Source organism: Malaclemys terrapin, chromosome 7 (genome assembly GCF_027887155.1).
Source record: "Malaclemys terrapin pileata isolate rMalTer1 chromosome 7, rMalTer1.hap1, whole genome shotgun sequence".
In the NCBI taxonomy this organism is placed as follows: Eukaryota; Metazoa; Chordata; order Testudines; family Emydidae; genus Malaclemys; species Malaclemys terrapin.
In genome coordinates, this window is record NC_071511.1 from 85,862,990 (window position 1) to 85,882,241 (window position 19,252).

Genomic DNA, 19,252 nt, shown 5'->3' on the forward strand with positions numbered 1-19,252 from the left:
GGTGGAAGATAAAATTCACAAGACCAAAAAGACCTTCTCTGTGGCCATGCAATTTTTTAAAATGGTAGTTGAAAGTACTTGCCGATAATGGACCACTAAAGTCTCTGAACGCCCTGCTGGGCAGCAGCTTTCTGAGATCATCTGCCACATATAAAGCAGACCTCTGAGTAACAGGCATTTCATTTCAAGCCCCTAGTGGGCAGTTTTTTCTAAAGACTGAGTGGCCTTGGCTTTGTAGAGGAGATTCATCTTGATTCGTGTGATGCCTTATTTATATTATACAGTATATTAGAAATCATGGTTACAGCTTCTAAACCGGCTGTATCAGGATGTTTGATGTATTTGAGCTGCCAGATCACAGACCATCCATGATCCAGCTACAGTGCTTAGATACTGCAGGGATAAGCACCTGAGATAGACAGAGCTAGGGTGGGGTTCTGAAGCAGGACTTCTCTCTTCTGTGCATCCCAGTGTAAAGAGCGAGTTGGGTCTCTGACATGATGGCTGTCCCCAAGAAGATGGGCTGTCAAAATTCAGATGAGAAGGAAAAAGAAGTGCTGGGGGGGTGGGTGGGGGAGGGAGAAATCTTTGGGATACAAACAAATGTAGGTCAGAGATACAGGGCCTGAAGAACAGGAGTCATCCGGAAACCATTTGGAATCAATTTAAATACATACATATAGGCTTGATTCTCAGCTGCTCACAGTAGGCACAGTGCTCAGGAGAAGGCAGCAAAAATGGCTGTAATGCACCTTTCCACTCGCCTAAATCCTGGGGCCAGCCAGGAGATAAATAGCCACCCAGAGCATGTTAGAGCCATCTAGGCAGCAGTTCTCAACCAGGGGTCCGGGACCCCTGTAGGGCTGTGAGCAGGTTTCAGGGGGTCTGCCAAGCAGGGCCAGCATTAGACATCCTGGGACCCAGGGTGGAAAGTTGAAGCCCCGCTTGTGGGGCAGAAGCCCAGGGCCCCAAGCCCCACCACCAGGGGCTGAAGCCGAAGCCTGACCAAACTTAACTTTGCGGGGCCCTCTGTGGCATGGGGGCCCCAACAATTGCCCTGCTTCCTACCCCGTAACGTCGGCCCTGGCTTTTATATGCAGAAAAACAGTAGTTGTACCATGGGTGGGCTGTGGAGTTTTTCTAGCATGTTGGGGGGCCTCACAAAGAAAAAGGTTGAGAACCCCAGATCTAGGGAACATTCTATTGAGCAGGGATGGCTGGCAGGGACTGCACTCCTGACCATCCCTTCTCCCCTCCCTGGCCATGCCCTTGCCTGTCCCCAGTGTGAAAGGAAGCAGGTGTCAGGCAACTATGTAGGCCTTATGCTGCTGAGGGAAATCAGGTCTTTCCCTTTAAGTCAGCTTTAAATCCTCACTGGAGTGGCACAAAGGGGACTTAATCTGGGCCAAGTATGTGGCTTATATTTTTGCTACTGTGTCTTAGTGGGGAAAAAACAATTACTTCAAGAGTGCAGTGTTATCAAAGGGAGACATGATTGCTGTTGTTTCTCAGAGAGTCACATACAGGCAAATAACCCCCCAGGCTAAGAGTATCCACTCCACCAACTATTCCTGCACCAATCCCAATTTTCATGGGGTGGCGCCGTACACTTTTACAACAGATAATAAGCCACTTGAAACTTATTTGAGTCTGACATGACCCGGTACCATTTGCAGCAGGCTCGTGACATCAGGAGGTGCTGGGACAATTTGTATAGGGGGGGCACTGAAAGTCATTGAGCCAAACTGTAAACCCTGTATATGACAGAAACCACTACAAGCTAGGGGGTGCAGTAGCACCTTCAACACCCCTAGTTCCAGCACCTATGCCTGACATGATGATACAGAGATCACAACAAGCTTATTCTAGGCAGCAACATTACAGCCACTGAGCCTCCAGATGCAACAATACACCATGGAGGAACGGGAGCTGCTTTTCCTATATCCCCAGCATTGAAGACACATCAGTGTTCCCAAAAAGTTGGACACCGCCACTCTGCTTTTATGGCTACCACATGGTTTAAGTACAGACAAAAATAACTTGCTTGAAAAGCTAAGCCTTGGTGTGAAGCTTGGGAGCCTTCTCACGTTGCCTGGAATCTGCATTGTGTTACATTGTTACCTTGACATGTGGGAGTTTTGCCAGGTGGGTGTTTTCGAGGGCTGCTGCTGATCTTGTCGACACTTTGTCACTAACCATTTTTGTGCATGTGAGAAATGAGCCAAACTGCTGCTAACATCATTAGCTTAGCAGGAAAGAGAAGGATTTCAGGGGGTCCACAGCAGAGCAGTCTCCTTTTCTTGCTGTGAGGTTTACATGAACCTGTAAATATCCCATTGGGATTATAAAGCTATTTCACAGTTAAGGAATGGGTGTTATTGCATGGAATATATTAAACAATTAGTTTAATAATCTTCTTGCTGAAGTCTGCTTAAACAGTGAGGAGAAAGTGCTGCCACATGCTGTGGTAATGGTCCCACTCTTATGTAGCTACTGTTGGCTTCCACTTTACATATTAGCCTTTTGTCTCCTTGTTTTAATTTCCTTTAAGTTTTATTTACTCACCCTTTAATCCTGCTGTACAGACAAACATCAAAGGAAGAAACAGTATTTTCACTTCCACCCACACTCCCTCAGCACAGTGCTTACCTACCGCAAGATCATCAGGGATAGCTGAGAACTAGTGGCTAACTGAGAGGCCCTGTGCCCTACCCTCTTACTGGAAAAGGCTTTTGACTCTATCTACCCAAGGAAAATGATCATCTGTTGCTAACAAGTGTTACTGGAGAGTGATTTCCCCCAGTCCCTTCTCCATTGGGGTTGAAGATTATTTCCTAGTTTATACAGGACACCACCATTTGTAACATCATTAAAGAAAGGCTTCCTGGCTAGAAGGTCTCAGTCTGGACCAGAAGTGAGAAAGCCAATGCCACCCCTCAACCTCTCCCTTTCCTGCCCTGCTAAGGGACAGTTTGGCATTTCTAGAAGTTAGCAGGCATGCTAATGTTCACTGGGTGTCACACATTCCCCTCTGGGCCTGATCCACAGAAGACAAGAGTCTGTTAGAGTCCTAGCTCTGGGGCTTAGTGCTTTACTTCAGGCAGGAGAGGCTTCTGCTTGTTTCTCTGGAGGTTCCCAGTTATGATTAAGATGATGGTGGTCACAGAAGGAAACTGGGAAAGGGAGCTGAGAATTTTGCTGGGCGAAAACCTGTTTATTGGTCCTTTTAGGAGTGTCTTTTTGTGATGTGAACGCTTGTCTGCTAGGACAATTTGTGGGGGCTGGGCACCTCTGGTAATCATGCCACATATTTAAATCTCTACATGTAAGTGTAAGTGCCTGAGTTTAGGTACCACATTTGAAAATTTTGAGCTAACCTTCCAACTTGAGCATGTTAGAGATTTCCAACACTGCCGGCTTCAGCTAGAAGTCTCTCCCCTCACTTAAATCATCCTCCACTCCCACCAACTCCCTTCCAAAAAGGCAGAGTGGGGGAACATTAATGGTCTTGAATTTAATTTGTCGGGGAGAGGTGATGGGGGAATCTCCCATATTGTGCTCGCTCCCTTTTGAGACATGTTTCTTACAGTATTGTTAACAAACCCTGCGGTGCAGAAGCATAGAGGTAGATCATGTGGCTGTTGAGGAGGGTAGAAGATGTGATATTCAGAGACTATACACTGAAATGAAAGACAATCCAGTTATCAGTGCCAATGGTATTGCCGCCCCTCCACCCTAGTAATATTGCTTTAGTATTAGATACACATTCAGTGATATTAATTTTTGAGAAACACAAGGCTAAAGGGAAACCTATTATACTGATAATAGTTCTAGCACAATTGGCTGGTCATTTATTTAATCCCAATACAGAGAAAGACCAGTCCCTCTAGGTCTAGGTGTGTGTACCACTGCCCTCTATTGGACAGAATGAGAGGCTTCCAGAGGTGTACCTCCAGATTCCTCAAATTGGTTGAGGTAGGGGACCAGCTCCTGTATTTCCTGAGTCTTCTCCTCCACATTCCTTGTCTCACTGCTCCTTCAGCTCTCAGCAGCTTTTAGTGGGCACTCTTTTGAGAATGGAGAGCTAGAACTCATGCTGTGTAGCATCTGAAAGTTTCTAATGCCTTTAATCCTAACTCTAGGAAATCGTGAGGAGAGGAGCTACTAAAATCATGTTGGAGTTGAAGTGCAGGAGAAAAACAAGACAGCAGTCAGAGGGACATGATCTTATAGTCTGGGTACTTAAGGAGGGCAGCCCTAGAGAGGCAGGCTGCAGGATGACAGGTGTACCCAGCCTCAGTTTCCCTTTTTGTCTGTCCACAGAAAGAACATAGTCTCTCTGTGTTTGACACAAAGCCTGCTTCTGGGCATAATTTATTAATATACATAAGTGCAGTAATTCCCTTACAGTAAACCCACTCTCCAACTCCCACAGTAAGCAGATACAAACATGGCAGGTTTTTCATTCCTCGCTCCAGTCACATGGCCTCCAAATCACCCAGCCAAGAGTCAATAGCAGTACTTTCTTCCTGGGCCCCACGCTCCAGGCCTCCCTCGGAGAGCGACCAATCTCATGACTTTTCTACCATGAAAAGTAGTAGAAAACTTTTTTCTGCCTCCCTGCAATGAGCTCCCCCTAATGCTCCACTCCCCAGGCCTCCCTGCCTGAGTCTCCAACCCCTGCTCAGGGAACATCCCTAGGGACCAAGCTCTTGCTCCCAGGCTCCTCCTGCAGCTCCCCACTCAGGTCTTCATCCACAGGACTCCCCCTCCTGCAGTGTTGCATTACCCCGGCCTCCCTGCCTGTTGCTTCTGTGCCTGCACTGGGGATCCACCCTCCAGCAGCAACCCTCTTGCTTCTGGGCTTGGCTTCCCCTGGCCAAGCTGGATCTTCCTTTTTCCCAGGGGGCCACTGCCCAAGCCTGCTGCTTGTCAGGTTCCAGCTTTGGTCAGTTCCAAAGAGCAGCTCTTTTCCAGGTCTCATCAGAAATCCTCTCCCTTGGGTCTGTTGGAGCTTTCTCCCAAGCACCTCTTGACAGCTCTCTGCTGCTCTTCTGTCACTCCTTCCCTGCTCCAGCAGCTCTCTCAGCTCTCACCTACCTCTTCCTGATTCTCTAGGTCTGCACTCAGACAGTTCTCTCCTACCTCGGACTCTGACTCGCCTGGTCTCCTCCATCAGAACCTAGGTGCACTCTCTTCAGCCTATCTGGGGTACAGTCAGGATGAGTCACAAGTGCAGTAGGCCCTGCTCCCTCTTAAAAGGGCCGATCACCCTGTGGCAGGGTGTTACCTTGCTTATTTGTCTCGGTACTTTGGTTTGTTGAATGTTAGCGACGTAAAACCGCTTGCAAGTTTGTTTCACAAAAGATGAAGTCAGTGGGCCAGATCCTCATGTGCTCTGCATCCAGCCTGAGTTCTGCTGCCAGTGTGTGCCGTGTCCAAGGAGAACCACTCCGGAGTAAGGGTGAGCCTGCTGAAGCACAACAGCCCCTAGGTAAAACAGACTGAAACCTATGGGGGAGCTCTCACCAACCTAGCCAAAGTTCCCTCCTTAAGCATGAATGGCCACGTTCAGCAGCTCAGCTGATTGCCTGCCAGTGAGAGGCATGATGCAAGACAATGAGTGTAATACACTTAACACCCTCCCAAATGCCAGATGACGAAGGATTTAGCCTACAGTTCTTTCTAGTTTCAGAGTAGCAGCCGTGTTAGTCTGTATCCGCAAAAAGAAGAACAGGAGTACTTGTGGCACCTTAGAGACTAACAAATTTATTAGAGCATAAGCTTTCGTGGACTACAGCCCGATGCATCCGAAGAAGTGGGCTGTAGTCCACGAAAGCTTATGCTCTAATAAATTTGTTAGTCTCTAAGGTGCCACAAGTACTCCTGTTCTTCTTCTTTCTAGTGCCATTTAGGGATTAAAGCCCCACAGCATGGCCGTGGTTGGCCCGGGCCAGCTGACTCGGGCTCACAGGGCCTAAAAATTGCTGGATCCTGAGCTCTGGGCCCCTCCACCCTGGCAGGATCTCTGAGCCCAGACTCCAGCCTGGAGCCTGAGCCCCACGAGCCAGCGTCAACTGACAGGCCAGCCACAGGTTTTTTTATCCCTGTGTTGACATATCCTTAGTGGCCCAGTGCTGCCCTCTAAATCTGAAAACTGGTCAGTGGGAGGCTGTGACAGAATAGCATGCCATACCGTATTTGGATGTAGTTGGTCCACAGTGCATAAACGAGAGTAAACACCCACTACCAACATTGGTACAAAAACTGCCGGCAGGAGCTGCCAGCTGGTTTGGCATGTATCTGCAGAGCCCTGCAAATCCGCGGGTGTCCACTTTATAGCCACGGACTGTTTTTGCGGATCGGATGCGGATACAAATTTTGTATCTGCTCAGGGCTCTATGCATCTGTAATGTGAGAAAGTCTGCAAGGATTTTGACGCCTCATTCAATACCTTCCAGCGGACCAATATGCAACAAACAAGGTACACACTGCATGTAGTTTCTAAGTAGGTCTTATTTTCATAAGGGAACATATTTCCCTCTCTCAATCTAACAGATCACAGTGTGAAACTGACATAAAACTGCAGGTCCTGATTCTCTTTTAGGACTACTGTGACAGCAAACCCTGTTGGCAGATAAGCATCAACTATCAACAACTGACAGACTCAATCAGAACTGATCTCCCCCAATATAATAATTATTTTCTTGTGGTAGTGCCTAGGGACCCCAATCACAGAGCCGGGCCCCATCATACTATGCATATAAACATATAAGACAGTCCCTGCCCCACAGCGCTTAGCATCTATGTACTGCCCAGCCCCCATTTTCTGGAGTGGTGGCTGATTTCTTCTGTGACTTTTCTTAAAGGCATCTATCTAACAGTAGGTTCAATCACAGTGTAGCTGGCTAGAGAGATCACATACTCAGTAGAAAGATGAAGCCTTTGTGCCCTCAGAGATAAACCCCCAGACATGCAACTGTTAAGCTTTGTGGTAGCACTTAAAAAGCTTGAAATAGAAAGATGGGTCAGGGAAAAGGAAAGGATAACTGAACAGAGAGAAACTTTACTTACCCAAACAGACTAGCTCCAAGATCAAGAGGGAGAGCAGAAAGTTGCTGGCAGCAAAGTGACACTTCATGGTTCCTGACAAAGAAGAGAAGAGGCAAATTAAATATTTCAAGTCTAGTCAATTTTGTGGATGACATCTTTCCCCCAAAGCACACTTGTGCAGCTAAGGTGGGGGGCAAAATCCCTTCCCAACTTGGGTTACATCAATGACATTGCAAACAATTATGACGCACCGAGGCAGCAAGTCCAAAATGTATTGACTGAAGGAGATAAACCAGGGTCATTCTATTAGGAGATGGGTAATCCCTGAAAGCCTCAGCCTTCACCCCACGCAACAAGTATGGGGAGACAGAGAAATACAGTCAGTCCATGAAAAATACCATCTGACAGTTACTGCTGCCCATCCCGCAGTCATGACCAACCTCACCCAAGAAACTGGTTAAAGCTGGCAGTGCGTGGTGATACGTTGTTTGGGCACAGGAAGCAGAAGGGTGCCTCTTGGTGGGCATTCAGATGATGGTGAACAGAGATATCTATAAGCCACAGTAAGTACTGATCAAGTCCATAATGCTAAATTACACAGCTTCATGGAAATTAGAGATACAAGAGACCTACATCCGATTATCTTGTCCATAACTCTGGCTATACAGGATTGGACCTTACAGTTTAATATTGCATTAAAAGCAACTGTACATGTCCCAAGAGATGGGACTTTTGCCGTTTCCTTTGGGAGATTTTTCCCCTCTACAATTGGAGATCTCACTGTTAGGACAATCTTTCTTGATGCCCAGACAATTTTCGTTTGCTCATTTTTAATTTCATTACTCCTATTTATAGCCTTTTGGATTATTCTAAACCACTCCTCTCCCTCTTTGGTTTTAAATTCTTCACATACAGTCATCATGTCTCCCTTCAGTCTCCCAAATTATATTTAGCTCTTTTAACTTTGCTTCATTAGTTATTTCATAATAGTTATTGGAATCTGCCTAGTGTTTACTGAGGTGACCCCAACAAAACCCTGTATTCCAGGGACAGGCTCGCTATAGCCAAAGAGAGTGATTATCGCCTTTTTGCTCCAAGTAGTCCAAACCCTGCATTCTTTACAGAATTCCACTGTGATTGACAAGCCAATGCTTTCCAAATTCCTCCTTTCAGTTGACAATCTGCATCTGAATAGCATTAGGACAAAATACTTTACTACTCTTAACTGTCTTGATCCAATCAGGGTATGTCTAGAAGTATTAAAGGTAGTAGCTTTATGACTGTATGCCATATAACTGTGTTCTATGGCAGACCTCATTCCTCCCCCACCTCGCACACCAACGTGCAAACCAGGTGTGGGAAATCGAAGGGTTAAAATTATTGGGTCAGAGTCATCCCTGATTTAATTCTATGAAGTCAATGAAGTTACACCAGGGATTAATTTGTCCCATTGTAGCTGGAAAACAGTGTCAAATGACTGCTCATGTCACAAATCAAAATGAGAGCAATGTTTTATTCTTAGTCTCCAGTGGATGTTTGCTCACATCATAAGAATCATTACACAGTTCAGCATGATCAGCAGTGTCTACTCAGCAGACAGCTCTCCAGACTGGCGCAGCATGGGGGCTGCATGTCTGGGCTGACATGCACAGGACACGTTGTTAGGAAGGAGAGGATAGGGATAGCAGTGAAACGCTGGAGGTCAGAATTAAAGTTGCGTTGCAGTGTGGTATGGGAGCCCAGTACTGGTATAGCAGTGAGTTATCAAGTTGTACTGGCAGAACTGTGTGGGAGACCAGGACTGGAATCACTAAAAATTCACTAGGAATTTAGAAGTACAATGTAGAAAATAGCAGAGAACACATGAGCACATCCAAAGCTCTCAAACACCAGCACTGCTGTGAAATAGTTATGAGCTGGAAGAACATTGAATACATTAGCATGCAAATAAGCACTCTAGCACCCCACTTAGCTTCTAGAATTTCCCAGGCTAGTATTAACAGAGCACATGGCTTCTTACAATGAAACCACAGAATTAAAAATGCAAACAGAAATGGTTAGAATGGTCAGATGCTTACATTGTTTTCAGATGATTAAATAAAAGAGACGGGGGGGGGGGGGGGGGACGACTCAAAAACCTCCAAACCACAGAACATTTGTATTTTAAAATGAGAAAAATAAAATCAAATTATATGATTGATAGTAAAATATATACTGTCCTGGCGACAAGTATACACTATGCAGGTATTATGCACTCACAGAGAGTGTGTGTGTATGTATATACATTTAAACAGAAAAAAACCCAAAATGTATATGTAACAATTAAGTATTCTTATTTGTAACCATTTTCATCTCCATCCCACGTTACCACTCCTTCTTTTGTTATATTCTCTTGTTGCGTCTTGTCTAGTATCTTACATCCTGCAAACAATCTGATCAGGCAGACTCAAGCCGCCATGGAGTCCCACTGATTCAGCATGGGTAAGGATTCTCCTTTGAGGGGGTGGGGGCCTTAGACTAAGTGGTTGGGGATAGGTTCCATGTCTGACTGATCTATCTGTACCCACTGACCACATTGCTGGATGCTGTAAAATTAAGGCCAAGATCCTCAGCTGTTGTAAATCAGCATTCCCACAGTCTTCAACAGAGCTACACTGGCTTACGCTAACGGAGGATATGGTCCAATAACTGGAGCTTGAAATAAAAGCATGTATATACCGACTAAAATGTGCTAAACTTCATTTCATGTAACACCAGTTGTACTCAAGGGGTAGATTAATAAAGCAGTGGATCCTGGATGAAGTGCTTTGATATGGAGAACTCCCACTTGGACTGCAACCACCACAAACAGGCAGACAGGACCTTACTTTAATGAGTTATCAGTAAGATGGCACCTCTTATCATATAGAGGCTCGCTCTCTCTCTCTCCCCCCTCGCTCCAAACTGCATATTCACATTTGGTTTGCGTCACCTCACCTCATGAGGACAGCTCAGTGTATGTGCAAATGAATCTACATCATCATCATCATCAAGTTACTTGCTGGAGGGGAGGGGAGGTGTCACCATCTTGCCAAAATTGAGATAATTTGTGCCTCAAGCTGGGAGGGCCCTGAAAGTCTCTGTCCCACTTGAATTCTGGGAAGATTTCCTACACAACAAGACATTGAAGTCAATCCTGCGTGATACAATAACTCACTTAAGCACACGCTTAACTTTTATGCACATGAGCAGCCCCTGGGAAGTGAGGCATGTGCTTATGTGCTCCTTTCTCAATTGCCACCAAAGTGCTCAGCGTCTTGCAGGATCAAACCCACTGAGCAACTTCCACTGCTATTACCCATATATTTAGCCCATCACAGGACAAAGAACTTTCTCTTCTCATCATGCATTCCCTTGCTCTTCCATTCCTAAACGCCATGCAAGGTGCAAATTCCCCCACTCTCACTAATCCTGTACACCCAAATCCTTTCCCTCAGTATTGCTGCTTTTTCAAACCTACTGCTGTGACCAAGGAGGAGGTGAACTCACGTGGAATCCAGCAAGGCTTCTAACTCAGCTAGTAGCTTGCACTGGGGGAAGCAGGGGGGAGGGCAGAGAGTGATCACAATGCAATAAGAGGGACTTCCGTTGTGGTCCTGCTAAAGATCAGCCAGGAACAGCTCCACTGTCAGCACCTTCAACCCAGATTGTAACCAGCCAGAGTTATGAACATACTAGGGGCTCTCTCTCGATTGTTGAGCAACCTTTATACTCATCTTCCTCATCTGTGATGAAAGTTTCCAGGCTAATATTCACACACCCTTAGCCAAAGAGCATCCTCCCTTCTCCTTCTCTAAAGGAACATCACAACATAGACCAAAGGATAGAACATAGAAATAACACAATGAAAATGAGCAAGAGTAAGGAAGGTTTGGGCACCAACATTAATTTAAAAATGGAAAGGTATGTAAGCTTTTATTGATTGACTGATTTTCCCATTTTTCATTCACCTGTCCAGCTGGGACTGGAAGCTGAGAAACCATTAGGAGGCAATTCTTTGGAGATTTCCAGCCCACCAGATCAGAACTAAAAGGGTCCAGTTAGTTTGCTAAAGGATCCACGCTAATCGGAAAAGCCAAAACTTGTGAGGCTCCCTCATCACAATTAGAAATGGAATTGTCCCTATCAGACAAATGTGTGGAACAGCTCCCCTCCAAGGGAAGTGATGGATACACCATTATCTGATTCATAAAACTAGAGCACTCACGGATATTCTATAGGCAGCAACACTTCAGGAAAAAACTGGGATCAATTCTGCCTTTTTTATTTTCTAAAATGTAACCTTTGGAAATCATGAACCTCGGTGGAGGTCTCAGATGTGAATTGAGAGTTCTCAGCCTTTAACTGAAAGAGCAGGAATGTTGAATCTTAAATAAGCTAGTATTTTTCCCAAATGTTTCAGTCATAGATATTAACAAAAGTCTGAAATGTTTGAATATAAATAAATTCCTTCTCTCAATTCATCAGGTTTTACGTACAGGGTATTTCTTACCAGTTCAGTCCCCATGGAGTCAACCAGGAAAAACAGGCTAGACAAGACCTACAACAAACCACCTCACACACACCAGTCTTAAGCTGTGTGGCAGGTCCTGCTCACTTCTGCCTCTGCTCAAGTTCACACACACAGCTAAGAGACCTTTTTGCTGGTAAACACCCCATGCAGTTTGTTTACCGTGTGGATTCCCATAACCCTGGTACACTATAGCCAGAGCCCTAGGCAAAAAAGCCTCCCACCGCCCCCGGCCCCGCCGGTGGGGAGCGCGGCCGGGGAGGGCAGCGAGCCCGGCTGCGGCCCAGCTCTCCCCGGCCGGCCGGAGCGCCGGGGAGGGGAGAAGGGGCGGCGAGCCCGCCGCGGCCCTGGTCTCCCTGACCGGCCACGGACCCGCTCTCCCCGGCCGGCTGGAGCGCCTGGGGGAGGGCGGTGAGCCCGGCCACGGCCCCGCTCTCCCCAGCCGGCCGGAGCGCTGCCCCCCTCCAGGTGCTGCCCCAAGCATGGGCTTGGTCGGCTGGTGCCTGGAGCCAATCTTGACTATAGAGCTTTACACCTACAGCCCCTGGGAGCCCTCAGCTCCTGAGACAAGCAGGGGGAAGCAATCTGCTTCTTCCCATTCCACTTCCTTCCTGTGCCTTTTGTACCATCTGCCTGATGGCTTAATTAGCCACTTAGTTCTCCTCACCCATCAATTAGGTACAGCTCTTCTTAAGTGAGATCTGCTCTCAGGGCCGGCTCCAGGCACCAGCTTCTCAAGCAGGTGCTTGGGGCGGCCGCTCCGGAGAGGGGCGGCACGTCCAGGTATTCGGTGGACGGTCCCTCGCTCCGCCTGGGAGTGAAGGACATCCCGCCGAATTGCCACCGCAGATCGCGATCGCGGCTTTTTGTTTTGTTTTGTTTTGGCTGCTTGGGGCGGCCAAAACCCTGGAGCCGGCCCTGTCTGCTCTGCAGTAATTAATTAGAGCTGCAGTGACCAGAGTGCTGGCCCTGCACTCTGTCACAAGCCCCCTCTTAGTGCCTTCTACTCCCTCCCTCCCCCCACAACCTACCAGGCTGTACATTACTGGGCTGAGGAAAATCCAAAAAGCCACAAACCCATTTTCTTCCATTGCAGGTCCCCTTTAAAGCATTGCCATTGTGGTGTGACACATCATAACCAAAGTATGAGTGTCCCTTTCCAGCACGCAGTCAAGAAACCCTAATTCCAGAGCGGCGCACGTTTTGCTGGCACCAGAGAGGATGCTGCTGCGGCCCAAATGGAGATGTCAACAAAACATCCCATCCTGCTGCCGTCTGCTGCATGAGACTCGCAAGAGGAGGAAACTGTGTTTGTGGTTTTGAACTGCGGCCACCACAAGCCAGAGAGGTGAAATGTTATTTTCCAGCTTCTCAGAGTGTGTTTCTAAAACAACTGGCAGTGGAAAAACCATTCAAATTATTTAGAAATAAAGACAGTTGACAGCCTCCCTTTTAAATTGAATGATAATCTGAATGTTGTATATTCCAAGTCACTTTTTCATTACATAAGTAATTGCTTGAAATGCCATTTTGATTGTCTTCATTAATATTGCATTTCTCCACACTGGTTTCTGGAGATGGTTTTGTTTTGATATTGTGGATTTAGGAATTTCAAGGGAGAACTTTAAAATTCTGCGTTGGAGAGAATATTTAATTGTTCCTTGTCCCTGAAAGAGATTCTTTGCTAAAACAATTCACTGTAGAAATATAGTTTCTTGTATATATAAATCTAATAAGGGCTCTGGATGGGTCACCCAAGGGAACTGAAACTGGGACCTCTGGATCTAAAAGCACGAGGCGCTACCAGGGCCGGCTCCAGCTTTTTTGCTGCCCCAAGCGATGAAGTGCCAAAAAAAAAAAAAAAAAAAAAGAAGAAGAAGATAAAGCCCCGATCTGCAGCAGTTCGGCAGCAGCTCAGCCGTGCTGCTTCATTCTTCGGCGGCAAGTCCTTCGCTCCGAGAGGGACTGAGGGACCTGACGCCGAATTGCCGCTGAAGACCGGGACATGCCGCCCCTTTCCATTGACCGCCACAAGCACCTGCTTCCTTTGCTGGTGCCCGGAGCCAGCCCTGGGCGCTACTGTTTAAGTTAAATGACAAGCTCCATTAGCTTAGGGGCAGTAGCAAACTCAAGCTGCTAAGCAATCCAGCCACTAGAGGGTGACACAGACACACCTGCTCAGCATGTTACTTGAAACTTCTGCTCAGACTTTGGTGCTTTGACCATCCACCTATGGTGCTTTGACCATCCACCTATGGTGTGTTTTGAAGATGTACAACTCACTCCCCAGTGACACCCATTTCACTACATGTGTTCATCTGTGCTCCCACAGAGACTTTTAGTGAGACAATATTGGCCCCTTACTCATAGCCTTTTTCCTCGGTGCTGCATATTCTGAAAGAGAAATGTGAGTGTTTTATTGTGACATATGCAGCATCCGGATTACCTTAGCTAGAAGTGGGGGTAGCACTTTAGATAACAGGCCTGCAATCAGATCTGCGTTCACAGAGTGTAGAGCCTCACTGACTTTCTGCCCACATGGGCCAGATTGCAGGATTGGGGCTGAAATTAGTAGAGGTACATCCCCTGGGTTTATGGTCTTGGCTCAGTGCCTACCTAGAAATCACTATAGGTCATCTCTGCCTTTGGTTCAGAAGCCTGTCGTTATGGGGCAGAGAGTGCAATGATAAAAATGCTCTTTCAAGGGACTTAGTCTTCACTTTGTTATGTTGAGTTGCAGTCACCCCAGGAGGCCCGTGCTCCAGTTCCCCATCCCATGCCCTCACTGTAAATTAATCAAGGTGAAATTGGCAACAAGTGGTGGAGAAGCTGCCAGCGTTTCATCTAGAAGAATTATGGACTTGATGCACCCGCTCACGCCACGTCTGGATTTGCTGTTCTGTGTATTGTTATCAGGCTGGGAAGTGGCAGTTTATAGGGCTGTGCACCTGTATTGGTTATTTTAAATGCACTGTTGGGACACTTCTGTGCGAGAGGAGTTGTTATACATACAAAGTACCCTTAATTGCCTTAGTCAGAACAGCAACAGCTTCTGCATTGCTTGTGCCCTGTTGGCAGCCAGGCAGAAACATTTGGGCTGCTGCTGGCATTTTTATAATCCCAAACCTACAATCGCCTCTTCCCTTTCCCCCACCTGGTCTTCTCTTTCCCGAACACCACCACAATATTTGTGTCTTTAATTTACAGTGTCAGTCTTTCTGTTTGCTGCATGCTGTTCCAAGAGCATAAAGAAGAAATGAAAGTATAAATCAAAAGTGTCTCCCAAACAGCTTTTGTGTGAGGCACTGCTCAGTACACAGCCCCTCTCAGCCCCCTTCCCCAAACCGCCTCTCTAGACGCACATCAAGCAATTAACGAGCCTCCGCCCCACGCCCTTTCCCTCTCCCCCCATTCACAGAATAATTGCAGCTGGAAAACGACAGCTGAGGCTACCCACTAATGGTATTTGCTTCCTTTAGAAAAGACAAGACAAAAATGATCACTGGCAACCCAATAGGGATCTGTGTGTGTGTGTGTGCGCGCATGTGGCATTCATCTACCTGTCAAGGCGGCTTCTTCTGCGGTGGCTTTCTGACTGCCACCATTGCAGTGATTTTCCCCATCACACCTGGCTCTCTCTCTTCCTTCTGCTCCCAATTATTCAGGAACAAAGGAAGTGGAAAACACATCCCTCTTTCTAACCCATGGAGATTTCAACATGACAATGGTCTTTAAAATGTAGACAGAAAGACCCCTAAACGGGGAAACACATCGGCAATGACAACAACAAAATAGCCACAATGGAATCATAGTATGAAGCAGGGATGTTAAAAAAAACACCCCACACACACATACAGAAACATCAGTAGGCTATGAGAGGAGAACTTCCTTTGTAAAACCCTGTTATTAAATAGCCACATACAGAACCACAGCATGGGACTTATGGACAGACAGACAAAAGACAACTTTAAATTGGGCTTCTCAACACATTCTAACCCATATTTAAACATTTAGGGCCAAAATCTGATCTTCGGTATGCATGACGACAAGCCCCTCACTCTGGTCCCCAACTTTGGATCTGCCTTGCTAATTGAGCTTTTCTAGAACGGGTTTGAGCCAAAACAATTAACCTAAACATCTTCAAATTTGGTAGAAGTTTGGATTCAAATCAGATTTCAGTTCTGAACTTCCTTCATTTATGTCTGAAAGAGGTGCTTGATGTCCCTTGACCTCTAGCAATTCTATGGACATTTGTCTTAGTTAATGTTTGTCCAGAGCTTTGATGATCACTGGGAAATCACCAACTGCATTAAGACAACTATTTAAGATACTGCCACAATTAACTACTTAATCGGCACAGAATTAAATTTGGATCCCAAGTGATCCCATGGCACCTCAGGGCATGTCTACACTACAAACTTATGCCAGCATAGCTTTGTTGGCTAGCACACAAAGACACCCAGGCCCAGCAGAATTGCTATGTTAGCAAAACCCTAGCATAGGCACTCCTATGCCAACAGAAGAGTGCTTCTGTCAGCATAGCTAAACATTGCCTAGGGAAGTGGTGTAGCTATGCTGGCACAACTCCTCTTTCTGTTGGCACAGGCTGCATCAAAGGCCTAGTCTACACCTAAAATTTAGGTGACCTCACTACATTGCTGAAGGCTGTGAACAATTTCATGCTGTGTACACAACTTAGTTAGGTCAACCTAACCCCCACTATAAATGCACCGAGGTTGACAGAAAAATTCTTCTATTGACCTAGCTACCAGGCTCAGAGAAGTGGATTACCTACACTGACAGAGAGAACCCTTCCATTGATGTAGGATGCTACAGTGACACAGCTGTGGCTCCATAGCTCTGCTGCTGCAGCCGCTGCAATGTAGATATACCCTATGCCAGCATAGTTATGCAGTGTAGACATGGCCTCATAATGAATTTCTATTCAGAGATTTGTGCATAGTAAAGCCATGCAACCATGACCAAGTCCAGCTGGAAATTGTTTTTTAAAACGGTTAATCTTTGAATTAACCTCATGTTGAATCCTGGTGAGAACATGTGGGACAGAACCTGTCAGCTTTGACAGAACCAAGAAATGGTTCTACTGAAAGACACCAGTTTCCCCATGTGACCTCTAATTAATAATAATAATAATATATGCAGATATCCTATCTTCTAGAACTGGAAGGGACCCCGAAAGGTCATCGAGTCCAGCCCCCTGCCTTCACTAGCAGGATCGGGTACTGATTTTGCCCCAGATCCCTTAAGTAGCCAAGGATTGAACTCACAACCATGGGTTTAGCAGGCCAATGCTCAAACCACTGAGCTATCCCTTCCCCTTGTGAATGCAAGCTGTGTTCCAAAAGCACGAGTAAATTTCAGCCTGCAAACATTTGCTAGTATCTACAGACTGCAAACACATTTGGATCCAACTTGACAAGAAACTTGTGCAAAGTTTGTACAAACCACCAATGCTGCATAAATGCGGGTCCAGCTCCAACCAAGGCCAATTCTATGAATGGAATGTTTTTCCCACCTCTACTATGTGCCTGCCACAGCTCCCTGGTCAAATCCCTGCCCCATTATACTACTGCATCAGAGCCCCAGTTCTTACTAACACACACACTTCCCTCCCACCTTCCTCCAATAACTTGTAGATCTTTTGCAACACAAATGGTTCACTTTTTGTCACAATTTGCTAGTAGCTCCTCCTGCTCAGGGATCTACCACTAGTTTCTAGCTAGGTGTTTAAAATAAATACATTTTACAGAAAAGTAAACTAAAGTTTAAAAAAAATTACATTGGCATGAGCAATACACAAGTCATAATTCCTGAAAATAACAAATTGCAGAGCAGGGTAATCAGAAGTAAATTGATATTGATAAATAAGCTTTTCTTCCTCGCAGTAGGTGGTTTATTTTAATCTAATGAGTTTTAGATTTTCTGAGCTTTCAGATTCCATGATGAAGAGCCATCTGCACTGGAATTACAGAGCGCTTTGAAATATTGTAATTTTATGGCTCATTTTGTCAGGACTCTTGAAAATGAGATTTGTTCCCAGTGAAGAATTTTGCCCTCTTTCTCCACCCCCCACCTCCAACCCCATGGTGGGGAAAAAAGAAAAAAGGGAAAAAAGAAAAAAAAAAAAAAAAAAAAACCAAAACCACTTCCCTTGTTAAATAAATACGGGCCAACATATCTGTAGACATTTGATGGGGGTGTAAGGCACAGGGATGTGAGAGAAGGGAGCATGAATATGGCCAGTGTGTTTTGGGGGGCAAGAATACAACAATTTTTTTGTGAACGCCACAGCAGGTGTGTGTGTGTGGGGGGGGGGATGCTTAATATATAGAGTCTAGTCTCCCATCTATGTACCCTTCACCACCACATCTCTCTCTTGGATACCAAGACAAGGCAAGCAATTTCACAGAAGAATTGGGATCCGCTGGTTACCCCATGGGCTGAATGATCAAGATACACCCGCTTCTAAAATTATCACAACATGGCTGAGGGCTAGGGAAGCAAGGAGGGAAAGGATAGCTGGTCCAGGGGGTGATACTGCAACAAGTCCCCTCCTGAATTGTACCTTGCAAAATGGAGCCACAGCAATCTACCCTTAAATCTTACAACAAAGCACATCCCCCAAGATCTATATCCCAAACAGAGTCAGAGCAAGTGGCTATGGCAGACAGTCCCATGCATCATAGGAGAAAAAGCACATTTGAAAACCTTCTATGAAATCAACTCCCTCACCTTCCCTCCTGACCAGGGTGACCAGATGTCCCATTTTTAAAAGGACAGTCCCATATTAAAGCCCTCCTGCAGGTGTTCCGACTTTTTCTTAATAACAGGTAAATTTTCATGCATTTTCTGTCCGCCTCTGCCCTCCCCCATCAGTACAGGTGGGTTCTGCTGCTGGCCAGATCCCTGCTCACCAGCGGAGAGTGGGTCCAATGGCCGACGATGTGGGAGGGTGTGCAAGGCTGGTGGCAGGGCAAATCTGCAACGTGCCGGGCCAGCTACTCCCCCTTCTGGTCCATCAGCACAGCCTCCACTGTGTGCTGGCTCTCGGCCAGCAGGTCCCTGCCCCCATCCTGTTTCCGGCCGCCACTGGCTGCCCGCTGCAAGCTGCACTGGCTGGTGAGTGCAGGCAGGCGCCAGCGGGTTGTGTCACCTCTGCTGCCCACCCATCGACCCTTTATGTGCTTCCCCTCTCACTGTCCTCTCCCTGCTTTGCCCCTTCACCCCCGCCCCGCCCCACTGCTCCTCCACATCCCTCCTGCACCCAGCACTGAGCGGAGAAACAGCCCCTGGTCAGAGCACTCTGCTCACCAACAGCCTGGCCAGCATGTTCCTTCCTCCTTCCCCTACTGCCTCTGGCTGAGCCAGTGCCCTGGGAAAGCCCAACACCCTCCGGCGCGGGGCACTGGCCAGGAGGAGCCAAGCGCTGTGCGGGGCTTTGGTGCACTCAGGGCTGACACGGTAGGGTTACCATACATCCAGATTTTCCCAGACATGTCCGGCTTTTGGGGGCTCAAATCCCCATCCGGGGGGAAATCCCCAAAAGCCAGGCATGTCCGGGAAAATCGGGAGGGAGGGAGGGTTCGGCCGGGGTCAGCGGTGCGGGGCCGGGCCAGGGTCGCGGGCATG

At 46.8% G+C, this 19,252-nt stretch overlaps 1 protein-coding gene across 1 annotated transcript in view; it reads right to left on the reverse strand.

The window, feature by feature from the left end:
- CDH23 (cadherin related 23) overlaps positions 1–19,252 on the reverse strand; it is a 516,293-nt gene that overhangs the window by 480,413 nt on the left and 16,628 nt on the right. Inside the window, exon 2 of the mRNA XM_054034015.1 lies at positions 7,075–7,146. Coding sequence (XP_053889990.1) covers positions 7,075–7,141 — 67 coding nt within the window. The 5' untranslated portion in view covers positions 7,142–7,146. The remainder of the gene's footprint in view (positions 1–7,074; positions 7,147–19,252) is intronic.